At 39.8% G+C, this 24,356-nt stretch overlaps 1 protein-coding gene across 1 annotated transcript; it reads right to left on the bottom strand.

Annotated features, from left to right (window-relative positions):
• Positions 1–408: 408 nt before the first annotated feature.
• LOC115019023 (arf-GAP with Rho-GAP domain, ANK repeat and PH domain-containing protein 1) lies at positions 409–21,394 on the bottom strand. The gene is made up of 25 exons (XM_029448339.1): positions 21,312–21,394; positions 20,827–20,885; positions 18,858–19,295; positions 18,232–18,341; positions 17,591–17,775; positions 17,418–17,522; positions 16,949–17,053; positions 15,557–15,617; positions 15,341–15,461; positions 14,539–14,803; positions 13,671–13,870; positions 13,112–13,197; positions 12,733–12,915; positions 9,820–9,888; positions 9,622–9,721; positions 9,377–9,433; positions 9,133–9,259; positions 8,341–8,440; positions 3,797–3,998; positions 2,786–2,831; positions 2,429–2,643; positions 2,095–2,304; positions 1,759–1,864; positions 1,212–1,353; positions 409–674 (listed from the first exon to the last, which is right to left on the bottom strand). Exons 1-25 carry the CDS (start codon positions 21,392–21,394, stop codon positions 624–626), a joined length of 3,426 nt encoding a protein of 1,141 aa, XP_029304199.1. The 3' UTR covers positions 409–623.
• Positions 21,395–24,356: the final 2,962 nt, after the last annotated feature.

Below are 24,356 nucleotides of genomic sequence, written 5' to 3'. Positions count from 1 at the left end.
GAGAAGGGAAGAAGGTTCCTTACTGGAGCTGCTGCCCCCGCGACCCGATCCCGGATAAGCGGTGGACGATGGATGGATGGAGTCAAAGAACAAAAGATGCTTTTAATGTGAAGACTTTAGGCCAAAATGAAATTGATAAGCAATAAAATGTAAGAAAATAAAAGATTAGATAATTAAAGGTAAGATGAGAAAATATAATATAAGAATTATTTTTATAAAATGTAAAATAAATAAAATACAAGATAAAATAAAATGTAAGATAATAAACTACGGGGTTAGCATTTAAAATCTCAAAATATAATTTGTAATTTAACTGCAACCTTTGTTTAAAGACGATTAAACCTTTTTCTCCGGGCGGAAACAGCACAGACTTTATATTTCCACGAGTACAATCACAGTGAACACATCTCGAGGAAATTAAACTTTATTCTTTGCAGTAAACATTCATTTTGACCAACAGGAGAAATACATCGAAATTTAACAGTAAATACTTTATTTAAATAGTTTGATCATGAGTTATACTTTAATATCTTCCTTAAAACAACTAAAGGATGAAAAAATAGTTTTTAAAAGAGTTCATTCGTAAACAACGTTGTTCATGTGACAGAAAGACGTCTGGTTTTTCAGAAGACGGTAATCTGCTCCTGCTCCTCCTCCTCCTCGCTCTCAGGCGTCTGCAGAGAAACAACATTTAACCCTTTAAATCTCTTCTGCAAACACACACACTCACTTTTAAAGTCCTTCATAGTTTATTCCAGTTATACCGAGAATAAATAATAAAAACATTTAAACTGGTCATCGACAAACTTTGTTCAATGCAAACAGAAAGTATGTTACACATGTGTATAACATGTGTGTGTGTAACATGTGTGCAACATGTGTGCAACATGTGTGTGTGACATGTGCAAAATATGTGTGTAAAATGTGTGTAACATGTGTGTGTAACATGTGTGTGTAACGTGTGTGTATAACATGTGTGTAACGTGTGTGTACCATGTGTATGACATGTGTTTAACATGTGTGTAAAATGTGTGCAACATGTGTGTAACGTGTGTGTAACATGTGTGTAACGTGTGTGTACCACGTTTATGACATCTGTATAACATGTGTGTAACCTGTGTGTAACATGTGTGTGTAACATGTGTGTGTAATGTGTATGAGTGTACCATGTGTGTAACATGTGTGTGACCCGCTGTGTGTGCTATGTTTACCAGAAACAGCAGTATGTGGTGGATGATGAACTCTCTGGTGAGTCTGATCAGATCCTGGTTCAGAGTCTGAAACAGAGTCGGGACCAGAACCAGCGCCAGGTTCTGAGCGGACATCCTGTTCACCTGAGAGAACATCTGGACCCTGAGGAGCAGACAGGGGGTTCAGGTGAACCGTGTAAACCTTTCACACTTCAACTACATGCAGAGCTTCAAATGACCCTTTAGTTGCGTTCACGTCTGAGAAAGTGAAATCATCCTTTAAACGAGTCAAAGCTCCCGTCAGCTGAACTGCCCCCACCAGACTCTGTCAACTTTCTGAACATTTAAAACGTCATGATGAACATGTGTGTACAGTTCAGTGATATTTTATGTTATCACGTTATTTATTGCTGTAAATAAAAAATTTCAATTTATATGTAACTCTGCTGTGGAATATCAAATCCATGTTTACCTTAAAATCCATCCTTTTCTGTTGAAAAACTAGAAATGTGATCTGTAATATGTGTGTGAGTGTGTGTGTGTGTGTGTGTGTGTGTGTGTGTGTTACATGTAGAAGTGTCCAAACAGTGCGTTCAGTGTGGCTAGGTTGTCGTCAGGAAGTTGCTGCAGCAACCGTCGGTATGCTGAAAACCTGGAGCGTTCATCTGAAATCCCTGAGAGAAAAAGTACACTTAAAAGTACTGCAATATTACTACTGTTACTGTTACTACTGTAGCTCCACCCTCTTGTCCAGATGTGATCACTTCTGGTTCCTAAAACCAAGATGGTGCTTCCCAAAATGCCAAACTTTAGGCTTGAAAACATTCACGATGGCAACGTCTACTTCTTACATATAGGCTTTGGTAGTACTACATGTACTTATACTACAGTGCTGTGTACTAACCTGCGGCGTGTACCCACTGCTGCCGGTCTTTGTCGGGGATCAAACTCTCCTGCTGGCGGACACATTGTTTGAGAGCGGAGCCAGCGTCCAGAACCCCCTGCTCATCACTCTCCAGAGGGGCGGTCCTCGGTGATGTCATCAGAACCTCCACCAATCGGTTGACTTTGGCAGCGAGGCCACAGCGCCGGTACACGCCCTCCACCTTCAGGCCTGATGGAGAAACAGATTGCCCATAATTCTTTGCACATTAGTTTTCTGACTCTTTGCCCCTTTTAATGTTTCTAAATGTACAAATATAACTAAATATACATTTATAAATGTGAACTGCTCCGACCGAAATTTGTGACGTGGGAGATGCAGCGTTCGATGGCCGGCGGGACCGAACCCCTCGAATTCACATCCATCACCGGGTACAGAGACTGACGAGCTGCGCTCTGATTGGCTGCAGGAGGACACTGTGGAGCTGCGCTCTGATTGGTCAAAGCGCTCTGCAGGTGGTTGAACCAAGACTGACAGCTGTGCTGCTCTTCGAACCGCAACGACACTCTCCTGAGAGAAAAACAAGACGTAACCTGTGATGTCACAAATACCTGTGAGGAGCTCAGCCAATCAGAAGCCAGGAAGTATAAAACTCTTAAAACATCCGCAGTAACAGTGAAAATCTGTTTAGCATCAGATTTCAGTTTCACACCTGTCTGCCGTCACCATGGTGATGATGCTTTCACAAGGATCCATTTCTGAAAAAAAGAGTTTTAGTGTCAGATTTCAGTTTTAACTTTTGGTTAAAAATGTGTTGAGTTACACTCGTTTAACCTCGTTAACTCTTGATTTCATGACGCAGGTCTTTCAAGTTATAACTAGAATTACTACCTCGCACCAGCCGGTGAAGTACATCCGAATCACTTCATCATTTTATCCTATTAGACGTTTGTGTGAAATTATCATAATTAGCGTATGAATTCTTGAATTTTGGCCAAAAATGTATGATAATAATATAATAACACACATATTTCTCACCTGTAATGCAAGATATTTTAGTTACCTGTGAGCTTGGTTTCTTTAAAAGAAAAGAACAAAATGTGTAGTTCTTTCCTGACTGAGCTGGAAGATGTTCTCATATTCACAGATTGATTTCAGATAAATATTTATAACATTAAACAGGCTCTGATCCTCTGTATCAACAGCTGTCAAGAGTTGGGTGTCGTCAGCAAAGAGACAAACTCTGAGCAGTGAAGCTTTCTGTCCGAAACGCCCGTATCGAAACTGGAATAAGATTATTTGTGTATTCTGCACCTTCGGCATGGAATATGTTGCAGAAGAACTTAAAACTCAATAACTTAATCTCGTTAAAGGCTAAATCCAAAATGAAAAAATTAGAGACAGATTTCTTAAGATAAGGTATTTAAATATACCTGATTACATATCTATATATGCTGCTAGACAGGTCTCCATTAAAGAAATGGGCATCTCTTGGTTAAATAGGGGTTAAATAAAATGTATAAATAATAGAGGACCCAGAATAGAGCCTTGAGGGACTCCATCCATTAAAAATAATTAAAACATTTTAGAATAATCTTTTATTTTTAATCATTAATCATTTCAATTATAAAAAATAATAATACAAAGAATATATTGTAGAGTTATTCAGTATCTTCAACATGTTCCAGCAGGTGGAGCTAGAGGGGAATAAAAAGACTGTTACCGTGGTGACTGAGAGCGCTCAGATCAATCCTCAGAGTCTGTTGTGTGTGTCTGTGGACGGGATGAACACTGACTCCATCCTCCCACAGCAACAACCACGCGTCAGAGTGACTCGAGGCCCCACCAACTTCAACGGTACCCACTCGACTGACTGCAGAAGCCCCACCCACCTCTGCATAGGACACACCCCCTGGGAGAATCACCTGGAAACATAGGGTTATGTTAATAACTAGAACTCAGGCTATACTAATAACTAGAACTCAGGTTATATTAATAACTAGAACTTGGGTTATATTAATAACTAGAACTCAGGTTATACTAATAAATAGAACTCAGGTTATATTAATAACTGGAACTCAGGTGATATTAATAAGTAGAATTCAGGTTATATTAATAACTAGAACTCAGGTTATACGAATAACTGGAACTCATGTTATATTAATAACTGGAACTCGGGTTATACTAATGACTAGAAATCAGGTTATATTAATAACTAAAACTCAGGTTATATTAATAACTAGAACTTGGGTTATACAAATAAATAGAAATCAGGTTATATTAATAAGTAGAACTCAGGTTATATTAATAACTAGAACTCAGGTTATATTAATAAGTAGAATTCAGGTTATATTAATAACTAGAACTCAGGTTATACTAATAACTAGAACTCAGGTTATATTAATAACTAGAACTCATGTTATATTAATAACTAGAACTCATGTTATATTAATAACTAGAACTCAGGTTATACTAATAATTATAACTCAGGTTATACTAATAACTAGAACTCAGGTTATACTAATAACTAGAACTCAGGTTATACTAATAACTAGAACTCATGTTATATTGATCATTAGAACTCAGGTTATACTAATAACGAGAACTCATGTTATATTAATAACTAGAACTCAGGTTATATTAATAACTAAAACTCAGGTTATATTAATAACTAAAACTCAGGTTATATTAATAACTAATAACTAGAACTCAGGTTATATTAATAACTAGAACTCAGGTTATACTAATAACTATAACTCAGTTTATACTAATAACTAATAACTAGAACTCATGTTATACTAATAACTAGAACTCATGTTATACTAATAACTAGAACTCAGGTTATACTAATAACTAGAATTCAGGTTATATTAATAACTAGAACTCAGGTTATACTAATGACTAGAACTCAAGTTATATTCATAACTAGAACTCGGGTTATACCAATAACTAATAACTAGAACTCAGGTTATATTAATAACTAAAACTCAGGTTATACTAATGACAAGAACTCATGTTATATTCATAACTAGAACTCGGATTATACCAATAACTAATAACTAGAACTCAGGTTATATTAATAACTAAAACTCAGGTTATACTAATGACAAGAACTCATGTTATATTAATAACTAGAACTCGGGTTATATTAATAACTAAAACTCAGGTTATATTCATAACTAGAACTCGGGTTATACCAATAACTAATAACTAGAACTCGGGTTATATTAATAACTGGAACTCATGTTATATTAATAACTGGAACTCGGGTTATACTAATGACTAAAACTCAGGTTATATTAATAACTAGAACTCGGGTTATATTAATAACTAAAACTCAGGTTATATTAATAACTGGAACTCATGTTATATTAATAACTGGAACTCGGGTTATACTAATGACTAAAACTCAGGTTATATTAATAACTAGAACTTGGGGTATACAAATAAATAGAAATCAGGTTATATTAATAAGTAGAACTCAGGTTATATTAATAACTAGAACTCAGGTTATATTAATAAGTAGAATTCAGGTTATATTAATAACTAGAACTCAGGTTATACTAATAACTAGAACTCAGGTTATATTAATAACTAGAACTCATGTTATATTAATAACTAGAACTCATGTTATATTAATAACTAGAACTCAGGTTATACTAATAATTAGAACTCAGGTTATACTAATAACTAGAACTCAGGTTATATTAATAACTAAAACTCAGGTGATATTAATAACTAATAACTAGAACTCAGGTTATATTAATAACTAGAACTCAGGTGATATTAATAACTAATAACTAGAACTCAGGTTATATTAATAACTAGAACTCAGGTTATACTAATAACTAGAACTCAGGTTATATTAATAACTAGAACTCAGGTTATACTAATAACTATAACTCAGTTTATACTAATAACTAATAACTAGAACTCATGTTATACTAATAACTAGAACTCATGTTATATTAATAACTAAAACTCAGGTTATACTAATAACTAGAACTCAGGTTATATTAATAAGTAGAATTCAGGTTATATTAATAACTAGAACTCAGGTTATATTAATAAGTATAATTCAGGTTATATTAATAACTAAAACTCAGGTTATACTAATAACTAGAACTCAGGTTATATTAATAAGTAGAATTCAGGTTATACTAATGACAAGAACTCATGTTATATTAATAACTAGAACTCGGGTTATACTAATGACTAGAACTCATGTTATATTAACAAGTAAAACTCAGGTTATATTAATAACTAGAACTTAGGTTATATTAATAACTAAAACTCAGGTTATATTAATAACTAAAACTCAGGTTATATTAATAACTAAAACTCAGGTTATACTAATAACTAGAACTCAGGTTATACTAATAACTAGAACTCAGGTTATACTAATAACTAGAACTCATGTTATATTAATAACTATAACTCATGTTATACTAATAACTAGAACTCATGTTATATTAATAACTATAACTCAGGTTATACTAATAATTAGAACTCAGGTTATACTAATAACTAGAACTCATGTTATATTAATAACTAGAACTCAGCTTATACTAATAACTAGAACTCAGGTTATACTAATAACTAGAACTCAGGTTATACTAATAACTAGAACTCATGTTATATTAATAACTATAACTCAGGTTATATTAATAACTAAAACTCAGGTTATATTAATAACTAATAACTAGAACTCATGTTATACTAATAACTAGAACTCAGGTTATATTAATAACTAGAACTCAGGTTATATTAATAACTAAAACTCAGGTGATATTAATAACTAATAACTATAACTCAGGTTATATTAATAACTAGAACTCAGGTTATACTAATAACTATAACTCAGTTTATACTAATAACTAATAACTAGAACTCATGTTATACTAATAACTAGAACTCATGTTATATTAATAACTAAAACTCAGGTTATACTAATAACTAGAACTCAGGTTATATTAATAAGTAGAATTCAGGTTATATTAATAACTAGAACTCAGGTTATATTAATAAGTATAATTCAGGTTATATTAATAACTAAAACTCAGGTTATACTAATAACTAGAACTCAGGTTATATTAATAAGTAGAATTCAGGTTATACTAATGACAAGAACTCATGTTATATTAATAACTAGAACTCGGGTTATATTAATAACTAGAACTCAGGTTATATTAATAAGTAGAATTCAGGTTATATTAATAACTAGAACTCAGGTTATACTAATAACTAGAACTCAGGTTATATTAATAACTATAACTCATGTTATACTAATAACTAGAACTCATGTTATATTAATAACTAGAACTCAGGTTATACTAATAATTAGAACTCAGGTTATACTAATAACTAGAACTCATGTTATACTAATAACTAGAACTCAGGTTATACTAATAACTAGAACTCATGTTATATTAATAACTAAAACTCAGGTTATACTAATAACTAGAACTCAGGTTATATTAATAACTAAAACTCAGGTTATACTAATAACTAGAATTCAGGTTATATTAATAACTAGAACTCAGGTTATACTAATGACTAGAACTCATGTTATATTCATAACTAGAACTCGGGTTATACCAATAACTAATAACTAGAACTCAGGTTATATTAATAACTAAAACTCAGGTTATACTAATGACTAGAACTCATGTTATATTAATAACTAAAACTCAGGTTATATTAATAACTAAAACTCAGGTTATATTAATAATTAAAACTCAGGTTATGCTAATGACTAGAACTCAGGTTATATTAATAACTAGAACTCGGGTTATATTAATAACTAGAACTCAGGTTATATTAATAACTAGAACTCGGGTTATATTAATAACTAGAACTCGGGTTACACTAATAACTAGAACTCAGGTTATATTAATAACTAGAACTCTGGTTATATTAATAACTAGAACTCAGGTTATATTAATAACTAGAACTCGGGTTATATTAATAACTAGAACTCGGGGTACACTAATAACTAGAACTCAGGTTATATTAATAACTAGAACTCAGGTTATATTAATAACTAGAACTCAGCTTATATTAATAACTAGAACTCTGGTATTGTTAATAACTAGAACTAAATACTTCTGCACTTTTAATTTAGTAACATTTTGAACTCCAGACTTTTACTTGTAATGGAGTATTTTTAGACTTTTATTACTACTCTTACCTCAATAATCAATGAAACTGACCGTAACGTATATACTGCATATATATATAATAATGTTATATATAAAACCCTGGTACCTTCAGGATGTGCAGCAGGTGGCTCTGCAGCACCTCCTGGCTGTCAGCAGCACAGATCAGCTGATCGTTCAGAGTCACCATCTCAAACTGATGCGCTGGTCTGCAATCAAACAAGTTATTAAGCAGTTATTCAAGGAAGCTTCAACAAGAAGCTTCTGTTCATTTAAACTGATTCAACTTTTCAACATTCTGCACCACGGATGTAGAGAAGAGAACAAAGAGAATTTCTGAGGCTGCTACAGCTTTTATATATGTAAATGTGTAAATATAGGTACTGATTTTAATATTATTATTATACATATAATTATTATCATTATATTTATATTTATTATTATTATTATTTAAAACATTTATTATCATCTTTTTATTTCAGTGGGTTTTATTTTGTGTCGTAGTACTATCAGCAGTAAAAGTATTAATAGTACTATCAGCAGTAAAAGTATTAATAGTTCTATCAGCAGTAAAAGTATTAATAGTTCTATCAGCAGTAAAAGTATTAATAGTTCTATCAACAGTAAAAGTATTAATCGTACTATCAGCAGTAAAAGTATTAATAGTTCTATCAGCAGTAAAAGTATTAATAGTTCTATCAGCAGTAAAAGTATTAATAGTTCTATCAGCAGTAAAAGTATTAATAGTACTATCAGCAGTAAAAGTATTAATAGTTCTATCAGCAGTAAAAGTATTAATAGTACTATCAGCAGTAAAAGTATTAATAGTTCTATCAGCAGTAAAAGTATTAATAGTACTATCAGCAGTAAAAGTATTAATAGTACTATCAGCAGTATTTACTTGTCTTTGACGAACACCGACAGAACTTCTCGCAGGTCGAGGACGTCACACGCCGCCGAGTCGTTTTCTAACGAGAAGAGAAAACGATCTGCCTCCAGTTTACCGTGAAGCTCCTCCTCTTCCTCACCTGCACACACACACACACACACACACACACTTCATTAACATTACAGCAGTCTGTTGTTTTTATAATATTTGTACTTCTACATGCTCATTATAAATTCATCCAGGTGATTCATCCTACCTGAGGGGGCGGGATCAGCTCTCCGATTGGTTGCCTGAGGCAGATGATGCGGGACTTCTGAATGAAAACAAGGAAACACAGACGTGAATAAAGAACACAGTTAGCTTGCTAGCTAACAGTCCAGGCCCCGAAGAAACGCCGGTGAAGACGATCGTTACGCATTTTTGAGGTTTTCAAATTCTACCTGCGCAGACGGCAGCTGAAGATATTTAAGGTGTGTGTGTGTGTGTGTGTGTGTGTGTTACCTGTGTACTCGTTGAGGCGGAGCAGCTCCGTCTGCAGAGCCTGATTGGCCCTCTCAGCCAACAGGATGGGGGAGGGGCTCTGAGGGTCAGACTGGCACACCTGCACACAGGTAACATCACTCAGACACACAGAAAGTAGTAACACATAAATACTCACGACACACACCTGACAGTAAACAAAGTTTAGAACCATCAGACCTTTGCTCCTGAGCAGATCAGAGACATCGCTTCTTCTACGTCGTCTCCACAAACCACCTGACGCAGCCTCTGAAACACACACACACACACACACACACATGTTGGTTACAGGTGGAAGTCGTACAGTATATGTGTAATTTACACACATGGCAAAACATCAGACTTTAATAAAAATGTTATATATAATAATATATATAATGAATATAGTATTGGTAAGGAGTAGAGACGTGTCCTGACTGTGGATTTGTGTTCCTGTTTTATTTTGTAGAGTTCACCTCCCTTGTGTGATGTCTTGTGTTCACTTCCTGTTTTGTTTTGAAACTCACCTTTCTCTCTCGTTCCAGGTCACTTAACTTCCTGCCGTGTGTGTTTTCCCGCTTCTGTGATCATCTGCCCCACCCCTGATTGTTGTCACCTGTGTCCCCTTACCTCATGTATAAATAGTCCCGTCTCCCCTTGTCTTGTGCCAGTTCTTGTAAATCTAGTCAAGTGTATGGTTGTAGTTAATGGGTAGACTTTGTATTAAAAAGATATTTTGTTTGTACGTCAGACACTTTGTGGAGTCGTGTATTTTGGATCCTATGTTTTTTAATTTCGTGGTCCTTAACATCAACGAACTGGCCAGAATGGATCAAGCCGACTCATTCAAAGCCACCCTGTCTTCGCAGAAGGACCTGCTCCACCAGCATGAGAAACAGCTGGGCTACATCCAGCATTGAGTGCAGGACCTCACCAAGCGTCAGGCGGAAAGCCCTGCTATCGTTCAGGCCATGAACCATGTTGCCTCTCCGTCTCTGTATCTGGCCTCCCCGGAAAGGTTTTCTGGCGAGTCAGGTGATTGTAGAACATTTTTAGTTCAATGCGACTTGCATTTTAAACACAATCCCGTCGCCTTTGGTTCAGATCAAGCTAAAATTGCTTTTATTCTGTCCCACTTAACCGGCAGAGCCGGCGCTTGGACCACCGCCGAATGGTCAAGAGACTCGGAAATTTGATTTAATTTAAAGACACATTAAGTAAAGTTTTTGATCATACGTCCCCGGCAAGAGAAGCATCCCGCATACTCATGCAAATCAAGCAACGCCAGCAGCAAGTAGTCGATTACGCCATTGAGTTCCGTACCATAGTCGCTGATAGTGGTTGGAACTCGCCGGTTTTAGTCGACGCCTTCATGAACGATTTGTCGGTTCCGATCAAAGACTATAGGTGCTCCTGGAGCTACCCGAGGATCTTGAGACCATCATTGCCATGTCGATTCGCGTGGACAGCAGACTGAGGCAGAGGGATAGGGAACGACACAGGCCCGCAATTCGCTCTCCCAGTCACCATGGACATCCTTGCCTTCCAGATCATCAGTCCCTGAGAGACCAGCGTCATCCCAGGCATCGGAGGAACCGATGCAGCTGGGAAGGACCAAGATTCATCCAGAGGAGAGACAACGTCGCCTCCGGGAAGGTTGTTGCTTTTACTGCGGCCAACAAGGACATCTGTCAAAAAAAAGGCTCACCAGCTCGGAGGGGGGGGAGCTCTGATGTGCCAACTCTTCTTCATTCCCTACTCGTTCAATGACTCAGGTAACCCTTTCTGTGAAGAACCAAGTTTATAGTGAGAGGTGCTAGTTGATTCTGGGGCTGATCTAGCCGAACAATGTCAGGTCAAGACTGTTCCTTTGACTAAGCCCATTAAAGCCTTAGATGGTCAATTGTTGTTCATAGTGACCCACTGCACCGAGCCCATACTAGTTGTGGTAAATGATGACCACAATGAATGGATGAAATTCCATTTATTCAATTGAGCACAACACCCGCTGATTTTGGGGTACCCATGGCTAACTAAGCACAATCCCCATATTGACTGCCGCACAGGCAAAATTAAAGGGTGGAGTTTGGAATGTCAATGTTCATGTTTCCCTGCTGTTAAAATCCCTGTCAATGAATCACGTAACAACTCTGTTTACCCAGATTTGGCTAAAGTTCCCTCATGTTACCATGACTTAAAAGAAGTGTTCAATAAAGCTAAAGCTATGTCGCTCCCCATCCCCGTGTTGTTCCCCCCGATTGTCGAGACCCCAGTGACTCCAGCCCGGCCTCCCGAGCAACTTTGCCGGCTTCCAGCCCGATCTTTCCGCCGGCCTCCTGAGTGTCTCCGCCGGCCTCCTGAGCGGCTCCACCCGCTTCCAGCCCAGCCTCCTGAGCGGTTCTACCCGCCGCCAGCCTGGCCTGTCCGCTGGCCTCCCAAGTGGCTTCGCCGGCTTCCAGCCCAGTCTCCAGCCCGGTCTTTCCACTGGCCTACTGAGCCATGTTGGCCCCTGGAACAAGTGAAATTCCAGGATTCTCTAACAATACTCACTAACGAAACAATAACTCCATGAACTCAACTTCCTTTATCACGTCAGACTTCTGTCAGGAAGTTCAACAGCTCAGAGTTCATCTAATATCTGTTTTATAAAAAACATCTTCAAACAAAAACTACATTTTACAAGATTACATTGAACATATCATGATGTTATAATTTACCTTCAACCAGTACAAAGTTTTACTGAGTAGAGCCTGAACGCATTATAATGTAACTCTATGGAACCTCCGTCAGTGTTAGCTGTTAGCTCCATTATTTAGCCAAGCAGGACTGTGCTTATGGCAGCTAACAGCTAACGTTAGCTAGCTCTTCTGCAGATTTCAACACGGAGTTGTTCACAGTGTAGAATTATCTGGAACAAATAGGGAGCTTTTCTATCGTCCCTGGGACAACAGGATGCAGTTAGTCTCGAGCCCTGACGCTTCTACCGGGAACTACGGTACCTATGGCTCTGTAGAAAAATGAGTATCGTCACATTTTAAGAATTTTGGCATCGACTTGGTAGGAAGTCTCAGACATCGTTTCCTCTACAGTGAGGAGTGAATGAGTGTGACTGACCTGGTCCATCAGAGCGAGTGAAGAGGTCAGAGCGTGCACTCGTCTGTAGCGCGCCCTGCTGTATTTGTCCTGGATGAACTTGGACCTCTCCTCATCAGACGATCCGGGACACAGCTGCTCCGCCGCCGGCACCGCTGGAGCCCACACTTGATTGGCCAACCAGTTACCGTAGGTAACAAACAGCTGCAAGAGAAACGGGTTAAAGGTCATGTAAAGGTCACCCTCACCTGTATGGGTAGTTCAGCCCCCCCCCCCCCCCCCCCCCCCCTGTATGAGTGGTTTAGCCCCCCCTCACCTGTATGACTGGTTCAGCCCCCCTCACCTGTATGACTGGTTCATCCCCCCCCTCACCTGTAGGAGTGGTTTAGCCCCCCCTCACCTGTAGGAGTGGTTCAGTCCACACCTTGTTGTCCATCTTCAGACTGCGTACCTTTGACAGGCTGCTGCCAAGAGCTCGATGTTTTCCTGAGAACAGACGCTGTTATCATAACAAAGCTCTGCTAGCAACATTAGCATTCCAAATATCTGTCCTCAAAATTCTAATTTCTCCCATGAATTTCTTCAATTATATACGACGGCAGACTACGGCCACTGTAGGTAGAAAGTCACACATTTCTGTTGTGTATTTCAGATGCTTGGCGTTTATTATGTCTGACATAATCAAGTTTTTTGCTGCACCTGCTACACATAAGGTCTCTCAAACAAACTGGACTTTCACCCAGGAGATCGGAGTTCGTCATTTTAAGTTGCTTAACTACCTTACAACGTTAGTACGTAACCACGCCATGTTAAAAGCCACATATGTAACGTCAAAAAGTTCCGTCTTCTGATTTAATACAGAAAAACATTAACTGAAAACCACGATCTTTGACTAACTTCAATGCATTTCTGTTTCCTAAAACACAGGAATTATGTTAAAGTCGTGCGTTAGTTCGTACCTGCACAGGCCTGACAGATGACCAGCAGCAGGTTGACGGACGCCCACTCAGGGTTGGCAGCGCAGCAGTCACCGCACACTTTGTTGTCGGGGCTTTCCCAGATGCGCAGTGCCACCTGGCTGCTGGACAGAGCGCTGCGAATAGTTGAGGACAGACTGTCCAACCAGACGGACAGATCCTTCGACGAATCAACAGACAGGCTGAAGGAAGGGGGAGGGGCCACGGAGTGACAGGGGGCGGGGCAAAGAGAGAGAAGAAAGATCAAGAACGTTAGGAATCTGGATGCTTTTTCCACATGTTTTTGTGTTTAGGTGACTAAGCTGCAGCGCTCTCTCTCAATTCTCCAATATTGAGAGAGAGCTAAACCAGCTGCAGTTTAATCCTTAATGATCGTCCACTAAAGGTTTGTTTGTGCACTGACAGGTCAGACTGTTATTATGAGTTCTTTGATCTGCTCCTTATCTCACTTACTGCTTATCGAGTCTAAAGTCTCGCTCGAAGAGAAGCCAAAGTTTCGACCTCATCCACATGGTGTAAATCAGATATATATTCAGCCCTGACATGTAAAATATGATAACACAAAGCTGTGTTTTCTGTCCAACATAACAAACTGTGACCACAGCGGCTCCTCTCTCCAACTCTCTCTCACGTTTACACTACAGGTCACATGACTCAACAACACATCAAGGTGAAGAAACATGTTTTATTTCTCTGTCCTAATGAGGACACTTATAAGACCAGTCTGAGCAGCCAGTGCAGAAACATTGTTAGTGGATTACACTGCAATGCTCTCTCTCAATACTGGACAAATCTCAAAAGTTAAGGGACAGCAACAGACAGACCGGTAGTCAGACAGACAGATGCATACTTGAAGCTCTTGTATGGAGTGATGAGGGCAAACGAGTGTTTTCCCGTAGATTTGACCGTGGCCAAGTTCAGGGGGACAGAGAAGGAGGCGACGCCCAGCTGGAAGCCCTCCTTGTTGGGGTAAATCCAGAGGTCATGACCCCAGACGGCGGCGTAGGCGCGGCTCCGGGGGTCCTTGATGGTGATTTGTCCGTGAAGTTCTGGGGGGACGGGACTTGGCTGGCCTCGAGATGCTAGCAGAGACGTGACCCAACCTCCATGAACCTCTGAGAGACAGAAAAAACAGGAAGACTCATCAGATGCTGCAGATACAGTTTCAACCTGGAAACTGGGGGGGGGGATCCATACAGCATAGTATCGCAATATTTTGCAAGCCAAAATTGTGTCGTACACGGACACCAGATATTAATCTTTTATTATGTTAATTATTAATATTGCAAATACAAATTAAACTTTTTTGGTAACAATTGTTTTCTGATGAGGTCCACGGGATTGGCAGGAAGTTGGTAAAAAAAAAAAACAGGACTTAACTTATTAAATAAAACAGATGTTGACAAAGGTAATAAATCACAATATATCGCAATACACGGCATATTGTAAAATGTTTATAATCGCAATAATATATTATCGTGACTATCGTGAGTATTGTGATAATATCGTATCGTAGGGCCTCTGGTGTTTCACCCCCTTACTGGAAACCTTTATTCACTTGACGTCCTGCAAATATTCTGTGTCCTGCTTCCAGCTCATTGTAAACGTATACACCAACGAGCTGCAGCATCAGAGCGCAGCAGGGATCTCACCGTCACTATGAGCCATGAAGTCATAATGCTTCTTCCTGAAGTAAACAGAGAATCGGCCTTTGTCCTGTTTCTTCACGTTAGTGATGCTGGAGACGTGAAAGAGCAATTCGCTGAACCGGTCCTGATCAACAAAACAAACAAACAAACACCCATTACTGTGACACACAGACAGATAGGTGTATAGAGGGACAGACAGATAGAAAGACACTGACTTACTGTGCGTTTTTTCCAAAGAGACATCAGCTGTCCATCCAAAGTCGCCCATAAAACATTGTGTCTGTTGTAGAAAGAGAGAAAACATGTTGTCTCTTATCTGTCTCTCTATCTGTTGATCATCCAGCATCCATCCATCTATCATCCAACCATCATCCATCCATCCAACCATCATCCATCCATTATCCAACATTCATCCATCCATCATCCAACATTCATCCATCCATCATCCAACATCATCCATCCATCATCCAACCATCATCCAACCATCATTCATCGATCATCCAACCATCATCCATCCATCATCCAACATCATCCTTCCATCCTCCATCGATCATCCAACCATCATCCATCCATCCATCATCCAACATCATCCTTCCATCCTCCATCTATCATCCAACCATCATACATCCATCATTCAACCATCATCCATCCATCCATCATCCATCCATCATCCAACCATCATCCATCCATCATTCATCCATCATCCATCCATCATCCAACCATCATCCATCCATCATTCATCCATCATCCAACCATCATCCAACCATCATTCATCCATCATCCAACCATCATCCATCCATCATCCATCCATCATCCAACATCATCTGTCCATTATCCAACATTCATCCATCCATCATTCAACCATCATCCAACCATCATCCAGCCATCATCCAACATCATCCGTCCATCATACATCCATCATTCATCCATCATCCAACCATCATCCATCCATCATTCAACCATCATCCATCCATCATCCAACCATCATCCATTGTATGACCACATGATCCGTCCTGTTCACATCACTCACACTGTCGGGGGTGAATTCACAGAAGGATTTTGTTCCTTTTACTGTTGGTGCACAAACATCGCGCTGACAGCCGCACAGTTAGAGACGTTATTAGCGTGTTTACAGAGTTGGTCACTGAAAGATAAATAAATAAACTTGTTGTTTTTGGAAATACATGAAAAAACAAGCCTCGTTTTCCGAATCCTGGGCTCATAGTTCTCCTTTGGGATGTTAATATGGAAGCGGCTGACTCTCGCCTCTCACAACCGACACGTTAGCAATCAGACAAAGAGAGGGAAACTGCACTCAGCTGCAGCTTTATGAGCGTGTTTGCGTTCTAGATAGATAGATAGATAGATAGATAGATAGATAGATACTTTATTCACAATATCTTTAGTGAACGTGACCTTGAGACGGGCAGATAGCGGCTGCAAGTATTGCACAATTCCTTCTTTGTGAATTCACTCGTATTTACTGATGGACTCAACTTTGTGTTACTATAAACCACCCACAACCAGAGTCTGTAAGGAGACATCAGGAGGATTTTTGAAGGATAATATTAATGATAATTAAGATGATGGTGTTGGTGGTGTTGGTGTTACCTGAAGCCCTTCCAGACATCCAGCCAGCTGGATCGGACCACGGCACTCTGTGGAGTTGAACTCCCACTGCCGCCCTTCTTCCTGGACACTCGAATAGTGGCCGCTCTGCAGGACAAACACACATGAACAGACTGAAGGTTTTTCTCTACATAGACTTCAGGAAATTGAATCTGATGCAGCAGTGTTGAACCGTGAATACATCCTGTGAGAGGAAACAGAAATTCCCTCTAACTTCACTGTAACGTAAGATATGTGTACATATGCAGAGCTCTAGTCCCAGTCCCTTCCCTTGGCCCTCCCCCTAGCTTTGGAGAGCCCTCAGCTAGCATTACATGCTTATTTGCAAGTGTTAATGACTTCATCTGCTAACCGCAGTCAACCATGGAGTGTTTGGTGTGTTCTTGTTTAAATCAGGACTTTGAATGTAACTTTTCACAATAACAGACAGAGAGATGTTGCGTTAGCGTACCTCGGGATCTTCTGTTTCAGAGGCTTTTTCGATTTGCCAGGAGTTTGAGGGGGGGGCGGGGGGGGCCGAGTTGGGATCAGACGACCTGAAGGATTGGACGGGAGGCTGCAGAACACAAACATTAAAGATGCAGTGTAGTAGTAGAAGTAGTTTTTGTAGTACTGTATACATACTTGGTGGTATTTGAAGATGGGTTGGATACAGGATCTCCCTCCATTGGTCCATAGGCACCAGAGGGGGCGTGACTAGCTCCTGCATCTTCCTCTTCATTGGACGAGTCAGTGTCAGCTTCCTCTTGGCTCGCCCAACAAGCCAACATGGTGACGTACGGGGTTTCTTCTTTGATGGTGTGAGGAGACTGTCTTAAAACTATAACTAAAGCAAACGAAGAGGGATCAGACTTGCTGAACGGTGACGACCAGCAGGACACAGGGACTACGTTTATGATATTCCTACTAAGGTGTTTACATGGTTACAATATTCCAAAAATCTTCCCGTTTACATGCAGCCGGCAAAAAATATTACTTTTAAAGCTTTCCAGCCGTGGTTGAATTGTTGGACCATTGGGCCTCAAACTTTAATTCCTTTACCCACCTTCTTGAAAAGGCCAGCATTAAGATATTTGCTCATATCCAAAAACCTGTTGATATCCAAGTCTTTTATAATGTTCAAAAGAAAAAGTGCTACATTCAGAATAAGCATTAATTCTGAATATTCAAACGGAATATGCTGTTTACGTGACCAGGATCAGAGTCACAATATGTCCGTACTCTGGATAATAGTGTCATGTTAGAGTGAGTGAAACAGGTTGGACTCCTTCAGTACCTTCCTCTGCTGGCTCAGCAGCTTCCTCTAGTGGGGGTAATGTGACTCCTGTATTTGGGTCTAAAGTGGACATCACCAGCTGCAACAACGCTCCAACATCTGCACACAGACACAGAGAACTTGGTGCTCAGTCCATCAGGAGCAATTCATTTATTATGTAGGCCGAACCTGAAGTCAGCATCGCCCTGCTTCCCAGGACAAAAAGCCAATGGGATGTTTCCATTTCCAACTACAGCAGGTCACATGACTTCACGTCACCAAGACTAAGCTAAAGGCGGCTAATGTTAGCGTGATGACATTTAACATCCCCGACAACCTCTGTAGTCTCATTAGACACTTGTTAGCAACTGCCTTTTAAGACACGGAAAAGCTTAAAAATTCACTAGAAGGCTATTTACTGACGTATTTGCTGTCGTAGATCAAAACCTGAAAATCTCTTCAGCTTGTGTTGACAAAAGACCTTATTTCAGACATCGAACAAAAACTCATTCAAAACACATTGACTTTGAGGGAACCGGAAGTGCATAAAATGCTGACTCATGTCAGGGTTTAAGACTCATAACGCTGACTCATGTCAGGGTTTTAGGACTCATGATTTATTTTGACTTGATGTACCTGTGTAAGTGGCTTCGATCCTCGGCAGTGAGGGGGGGTGGGGTTTATCAGCTGAGGTGGGTGGGGCTGACGGGGTGGCCGGGGTCGTCATGGAGCTAACAGCAGGGTTAGCCACACTGCTAACAATCCCAGCTAAACTGGGAATGTTAGATAACGAGTTAATGATGCTGTCTAAGCTAACAGTATTAGCAGCAGGTGCAGCTGCAGCGGTGGAGGCTACGGTTGTTGTAGCAGCCGGGTTAGCCACAGTGCTAGCAGTTCCTGCTAAGCTAGGTATGTGGGCGGCAATGCTGTTAGCCATGCTGTCTATGGAGGGCGGGGCCGAGGTGGCCAAGCCTCTGACTGAGGTGGCGAATCCAGCCAATGACGGGATGCTGTTGGCGATGATGTCGGTGACGCCGGCCAGAGTCGGGAACCCACCAGGAACAGCATCTTCACCTGGGGAGGACACAATACATTTACTACTGTAGTAAGTACAATTTTTTAAGTAATATGTTACTTTCTACTGCAATACATCTATGACAGCTTTAGTTACTAAAAAAGCTTTTTCCATGAACAACCTGAAAAGTTTGACCATGAAGGTCTAAACACCAGGAGCGTGACGAGTAAATGACACACAAATGCAAAATATTTGCCTGCAAAGGTTATGTGTCATGGGCTTTTATTGTGAAAGGTAAGAAGGAAGGAGTGGATCTGGTTGAAAGGAGTAATTCAGTTTTCTGTATTGAATCAGACGACTGTGTTGTTGAATCATCGATGCCTTTTTTCGAAAATCAACAGCCTCTTTTCATACAAAAACATTTCATGGTTCCAGCTTCCAGTTCTAGTTTTCAGATCGACTGCTTCACTACTTTTACAAAACAAGATATCAAAGGACTAATGGAGAAACATTGTAAAATTAAAACATTAATAAAAGTCTGAATATTTTCAGAAAGATTATCTAAAAAAACGTCAAATAAAAAATCTGAAAATGTGATACACACGGTTTATATTTAAGCAATAGCTCACGACAGGCCGTGGTATATCACGGCTAAGAACCAATCAGATTGCTTGATTTGACATGTCCGTTTTATAATGTTCTGTATAACTCAGCAGCAGAATCATGTGATCGGAACTTTCTGGGATGGTATCAGCAGTCAGAAGACAAACTGGTTTGAGATAATCACCAGTCTGCTGGCTTCACAAACATCAAACCGGTTCCACTGTTCACACTGAAAGCACATCAGCAGACTAAAGATAAATTGAAGCTGTTTCAGCATCAGAGCTGCGTGTTGACTTCTAACAAGTCAGTCAGCTTTATTATTATTATTATTATTAAATAATAATAATAATAATAATAGTATAATAATAATAAGATTTATTATTAAATACACAGATTGTTTAAAGTGATTCTGACGAATATCGAATTGTTTTTATTGTTTAACTGTTTCACTTCCTACTTACAGACAACGGGCGAACAGAGAGTTTACTCTTCAAACTATTTCACTTTAAAAATAAACACGACTTTACGTTGTGTCAATTAAATTTACACACGACTCTGAATCTTTCGTCCTTCGTTTCAGTTTTCGGGACACGTTTGATTTTCAGTTTTTTGTTGGTGTTTGACCACTCAGAGCCACCGTATACGCAAACATCATCATCCAAGATGGTCAATGTGCTGTAGGCAGCTAAACGTTAGCGTCTTGCTAATGTCATTCATTGTTAGTTTGGAATAGACGTAATGTTAGTAATGTTATCATCCTCACTGCATGACAATAAGCAGACACATCAATATCAGTGAGCAAACGTACGGAACTGGAAAGATTATGGACTTGTTGTGAAAAGGCCTTAAAACTTCAGCTGTTTTCAGAATTTGAAATGTGTGTGTGTGTGTGTGTGTGTGTGTGTGTGTGTGCGCGCGCGTGTGTGTGCGTGTGCATGTGTGTGTGTGTGTGTGTGTGTGTGTGTGCGCGTGTGCGTGTGCGTGTACCTGTGCTCAGGTGAACTCCATTAGAGAGAACTGGTTGTAGACTTTCATCGCTCACATCTCTGCAACACAAAAGTGAGTTTAAATCCAAATAACGTTTAAAGTATGTGTGCAGATTTAAAGGTTTCATACATTTCTACATTAAAAACAAGGATTTTTTTTTTTTTGCAGATGTATATAAAAGAAATAGGCAAAGGTTTGGAGGCTACATGACGGGGTTATGTCACAAAATTACGCTTTCCTGAATCGAGAGTTCATAAATGATGATTGGTGTAAGAACCTGAGTCGCAGCTTGTTTCCTCTGAAAACGCCGCGTCTCTTTGTTATTTTGACCAGTCATCATTTTCTGCTAATAAAAGCTCTAAATGACAATATTTCTATTTTTAATTTGAGAGAAATGTTGTCAGTAGTTAAAACATAATGTTTATTTGATTCAAACACAAACCTATAAAGAGTAAAACCAGAGACACTGATAAAGGTGAGCTCACCTGTCCAGAGAGGAGGCGGAGCTCAGACTGTCCCTCACGTAACGAGCTCGAGGCTTCGGGACGGGAAGTCGAGGAGGATTCATCTGGAGGATATTATTATTATTATTATTATTATTATTATTATTATTATTATTATTATTATTATTATTATTAATAATATTATAATAATACTAAGAGAGACACTGGATCAATCATCATCATCTCCAAGTACAGAATATAAAATATAAGGAAATAAAATATAATTATAAAACATAACAAGCAATCAAGATTTATTTTTAATATATATGTATAAATAAACATGCATTAAATATCTACTGTATATCTATTTATCTATAAATAGTAAGTATAGAACAAATATCGTCCACCGCTTATCCGGGATCGGGTCGCGGGGGCAGCAGCTCTAGTAAGGAACCCCAATCTTCCCTTCTCCGGGCCACATCCTCCAGCTCCGACTGGGGGATCCTGAGGCGTTCCCAGTGAGGAGATATAATCGCTCCACCGAGTCCTGGGTCTTCCCCGGGGTCTCCTCCCAGCTGGACGTGCCTGGAACACCTCCCTAGGGAGGCGCCCAGGTGGCTCCTCAACTGGCTCCTTTCAATGTAAAGGAGCAGCGGCTCTACTCAGAGTCTCTCCTGATGGCTGAGCTTCTCACCCTATCTCTAAGGGAGAAGCCACCCGTCTGAGAAAACATATTTCGGCCGCTTGTATCCGTGATCTCGTTCTTTCGGTCATGACCCAGCCTTCATGACCACAGGTGAGGGTAGGAACGAAGATCGACTGGTAGATCAAGAGCTTTGCCTTCTGGCTCAGCTCTCTTTTCGTCACAATGGTGCGGTAAAGCGACTGTAATACCGCCCCCGCTGCTCCGATTCTCCGGCCAATCTCTCGCTCCATCGTGCCCTCACTCACGAACAAGACCCCGAAGTACTTGAACTCCTTCACTTGGGGTAAGGGCTCATTCCCTACCCCGAGTAGGCAATCCACCGGTTTCCTGCTGATTTTGAGGTGCTGATCCTCATCCCAACCGCTGCACACTCGGCTGCGAACTGATCCAGTGACTATTGAAGGTCACAGACCGATGATGCCATAAGGACCACATCATCTGCAAAGAGCAGCGATGAGATCCTCAGGTCACCGAACTGCAACCCCTCTCCTCCACGACTACGCCTTGATATCCCGTCCATGAAAATCACGAACAGGATAGGTGATAAAGCGCAGCCCTGGCGGAGGCCAACATTCACTGGGAACGAGTTCGACTTACTGCCGAGTATCTGGACACAACTCTCGCTTTGGGCGTACAGGGATTGGATGGCCCTCAGAAGTGGCCCCCTCACCCCATACTCCCGCAGCACCTCCCACAGTATCACCCGGGGAACCCGGTCATACGCCTTCTCCAGATCCACAAAACACATGTAGACCGGATGGGCGTACTCCCAGGCCCCCCTCCAGGATCCTTGCGAGAGTGAAGAGTTGGTCCGTTGTTCCACGACCAGGACAGAATCCGCATTGTTCCTCTTCAATCAGAGGTTCGACTACCGGCCGAACCCTCCTTTCCAGCACCTTGGAGTAGACTTTTCCAGGGAGGCTGAGAAGTGTGATACCCCTGTAGTTGGCACACACTCTCTGGTCCCCCTTTTTGACCAGGGGAACCACCACCCCGGTCCACGTTTGGGTTGGAATATCTATGGAAGTTACTTAAGTACGGAAGTCAGGTGACAAAGTCAACCCCCCGTAAACACATAAATAAGAGACCTCCTCCTGAAGACACGCTATAGTTCATTTTGGACACTGTAAAGAAAATTCTAACAGCAGTTTCTTACCTTGTTGTGAACTCCTCAGTGCCAACAAACGCCAAAGATACCTGCTGCTCAACTGCCTGTACGTTCACCTGTCTGTATGTTCACCTGTCTCAGTAAATATGGCCGTTTTTCTTCTTCAAATGTTCCTGTTTCAGATCTCGTTGCACTAATAAACACTGAACCGTCAAATCTTCTCTCTCCATGTGTGTGTGGCCCTGCATTAAAGGGTTAGTCTGTACCTCCAGAGATCACATGGCGACAACAAGTGCTGTGATTGGTCAGCAAGAACACACCTGAACCAATCAGCTGCCAGGATGTTTGATCAGCTATTTTAACGGCCAACATTTTTACAGTGAAGTCAGAGAAATGTTCAACAGGTTCCACCTGCTGCAGGAATGTAGGTGTGTTACTGTGTGTGTGTGTGTGTGTGTGTGTGTGTGTGTGTGTGTGTGTGTGTGTGTGTGTGTGTGTTTGCGTGTGTATGTGAACATGACATGTTAAAGGCGGTTTTTATTTCTTCCTCTGATAGACTACAGGTGAATAGGGTAAATATTTACTAATAGATATCATCATGAAACTTCCCCACTTCATTACTCACATTGACACAATTATTTTAAATGTACAAGTTTTCTGAAATGTGATGTTTAAATATGTAAATGAGGCATTCTCTTATTAAATTTGTGCTGATTTGCAACATTTCCGAATATAAAAGTGAATCAGACTGCTCCCCCTGCTGGACACACTTCGACATGGCACCATTTATTTTCACAGCACATACAGTTAATGTTTAATGTAACTAAGCATTGTTTCGTATTTATTTATTTCTCTACTCATTTATTAATCCCTGTATTTATTTATAAAAAAACTTATTTCCATATCATAACAAATCAAAACTGAAATATGAATAATATTACTTAAATATTTGTTATTATTATTAATAATAATAAAGTTCTCTATTAAAATGTGTTCGCCTGAGATATTGAAACAAATAAAAAACGAGGCATTTCTTTTTTAAACAAAAAACCCACTTCATTTAGACAGATGGCAATAACAGTTCAAAGTTCTTTACTAACTTTCTGTTCATAAACACACACTGTGCAGGGTTTCATAATATTTGTTGGTTAAAACATTTAAGTATTTACAACCGTGGGATTATTTGACTAATTTCTAGTTTTGGTTAGGGTTAGGGTTAGGGTTAGGGTTAGGGTTAGGGTTAGGGTTAGGTAAGGGGATCACCTGTACGGAC

Source organism: Cottoperca gobio, chromosome 14 (genome assembly GCF_900634415.1).
Source record: "Cottoperca gobio chromosome 14, fCotGob3.1, whole genome shotgun sequence".
Taxonomy (NCBI): domain Eukaryota; kingdom Metazoa; phylum Chordata; class Actinopteri; order Perciformes; family Bovichtidae; genus Cottoperca; species Cottoperca gobio.
Note: the sequence above shows the minus strand (reverse complement) of the source record. Positions and strands in the feature narration are given on the sequence as shown.

Bases quoted from the DNA above. Each gene is read 5' to 3' on its own strand.
- LOC115019023 (XM_029448339.1), bottom strand. From the start codon at position 21,394: ATGAATCCTCCTCGACTTCCCGTCCCGAAGCCTCGAGCTCGTTACGTG. The intron at 17,523-17,590 runs GTATGTATACAG...TGTGTTCTGCAG, and splicing joins CCATCTTCAAATACCACCAA to CCTCCCGTCCAATCCTTCAG. The intron at 8,441-9,132 runs GTAAATACTGCT...GTTTGATTGCAG, and splicing joins TCGGTGTTCGTCAAAGACAA to ACCAGCGCATCAGTTTGAGA.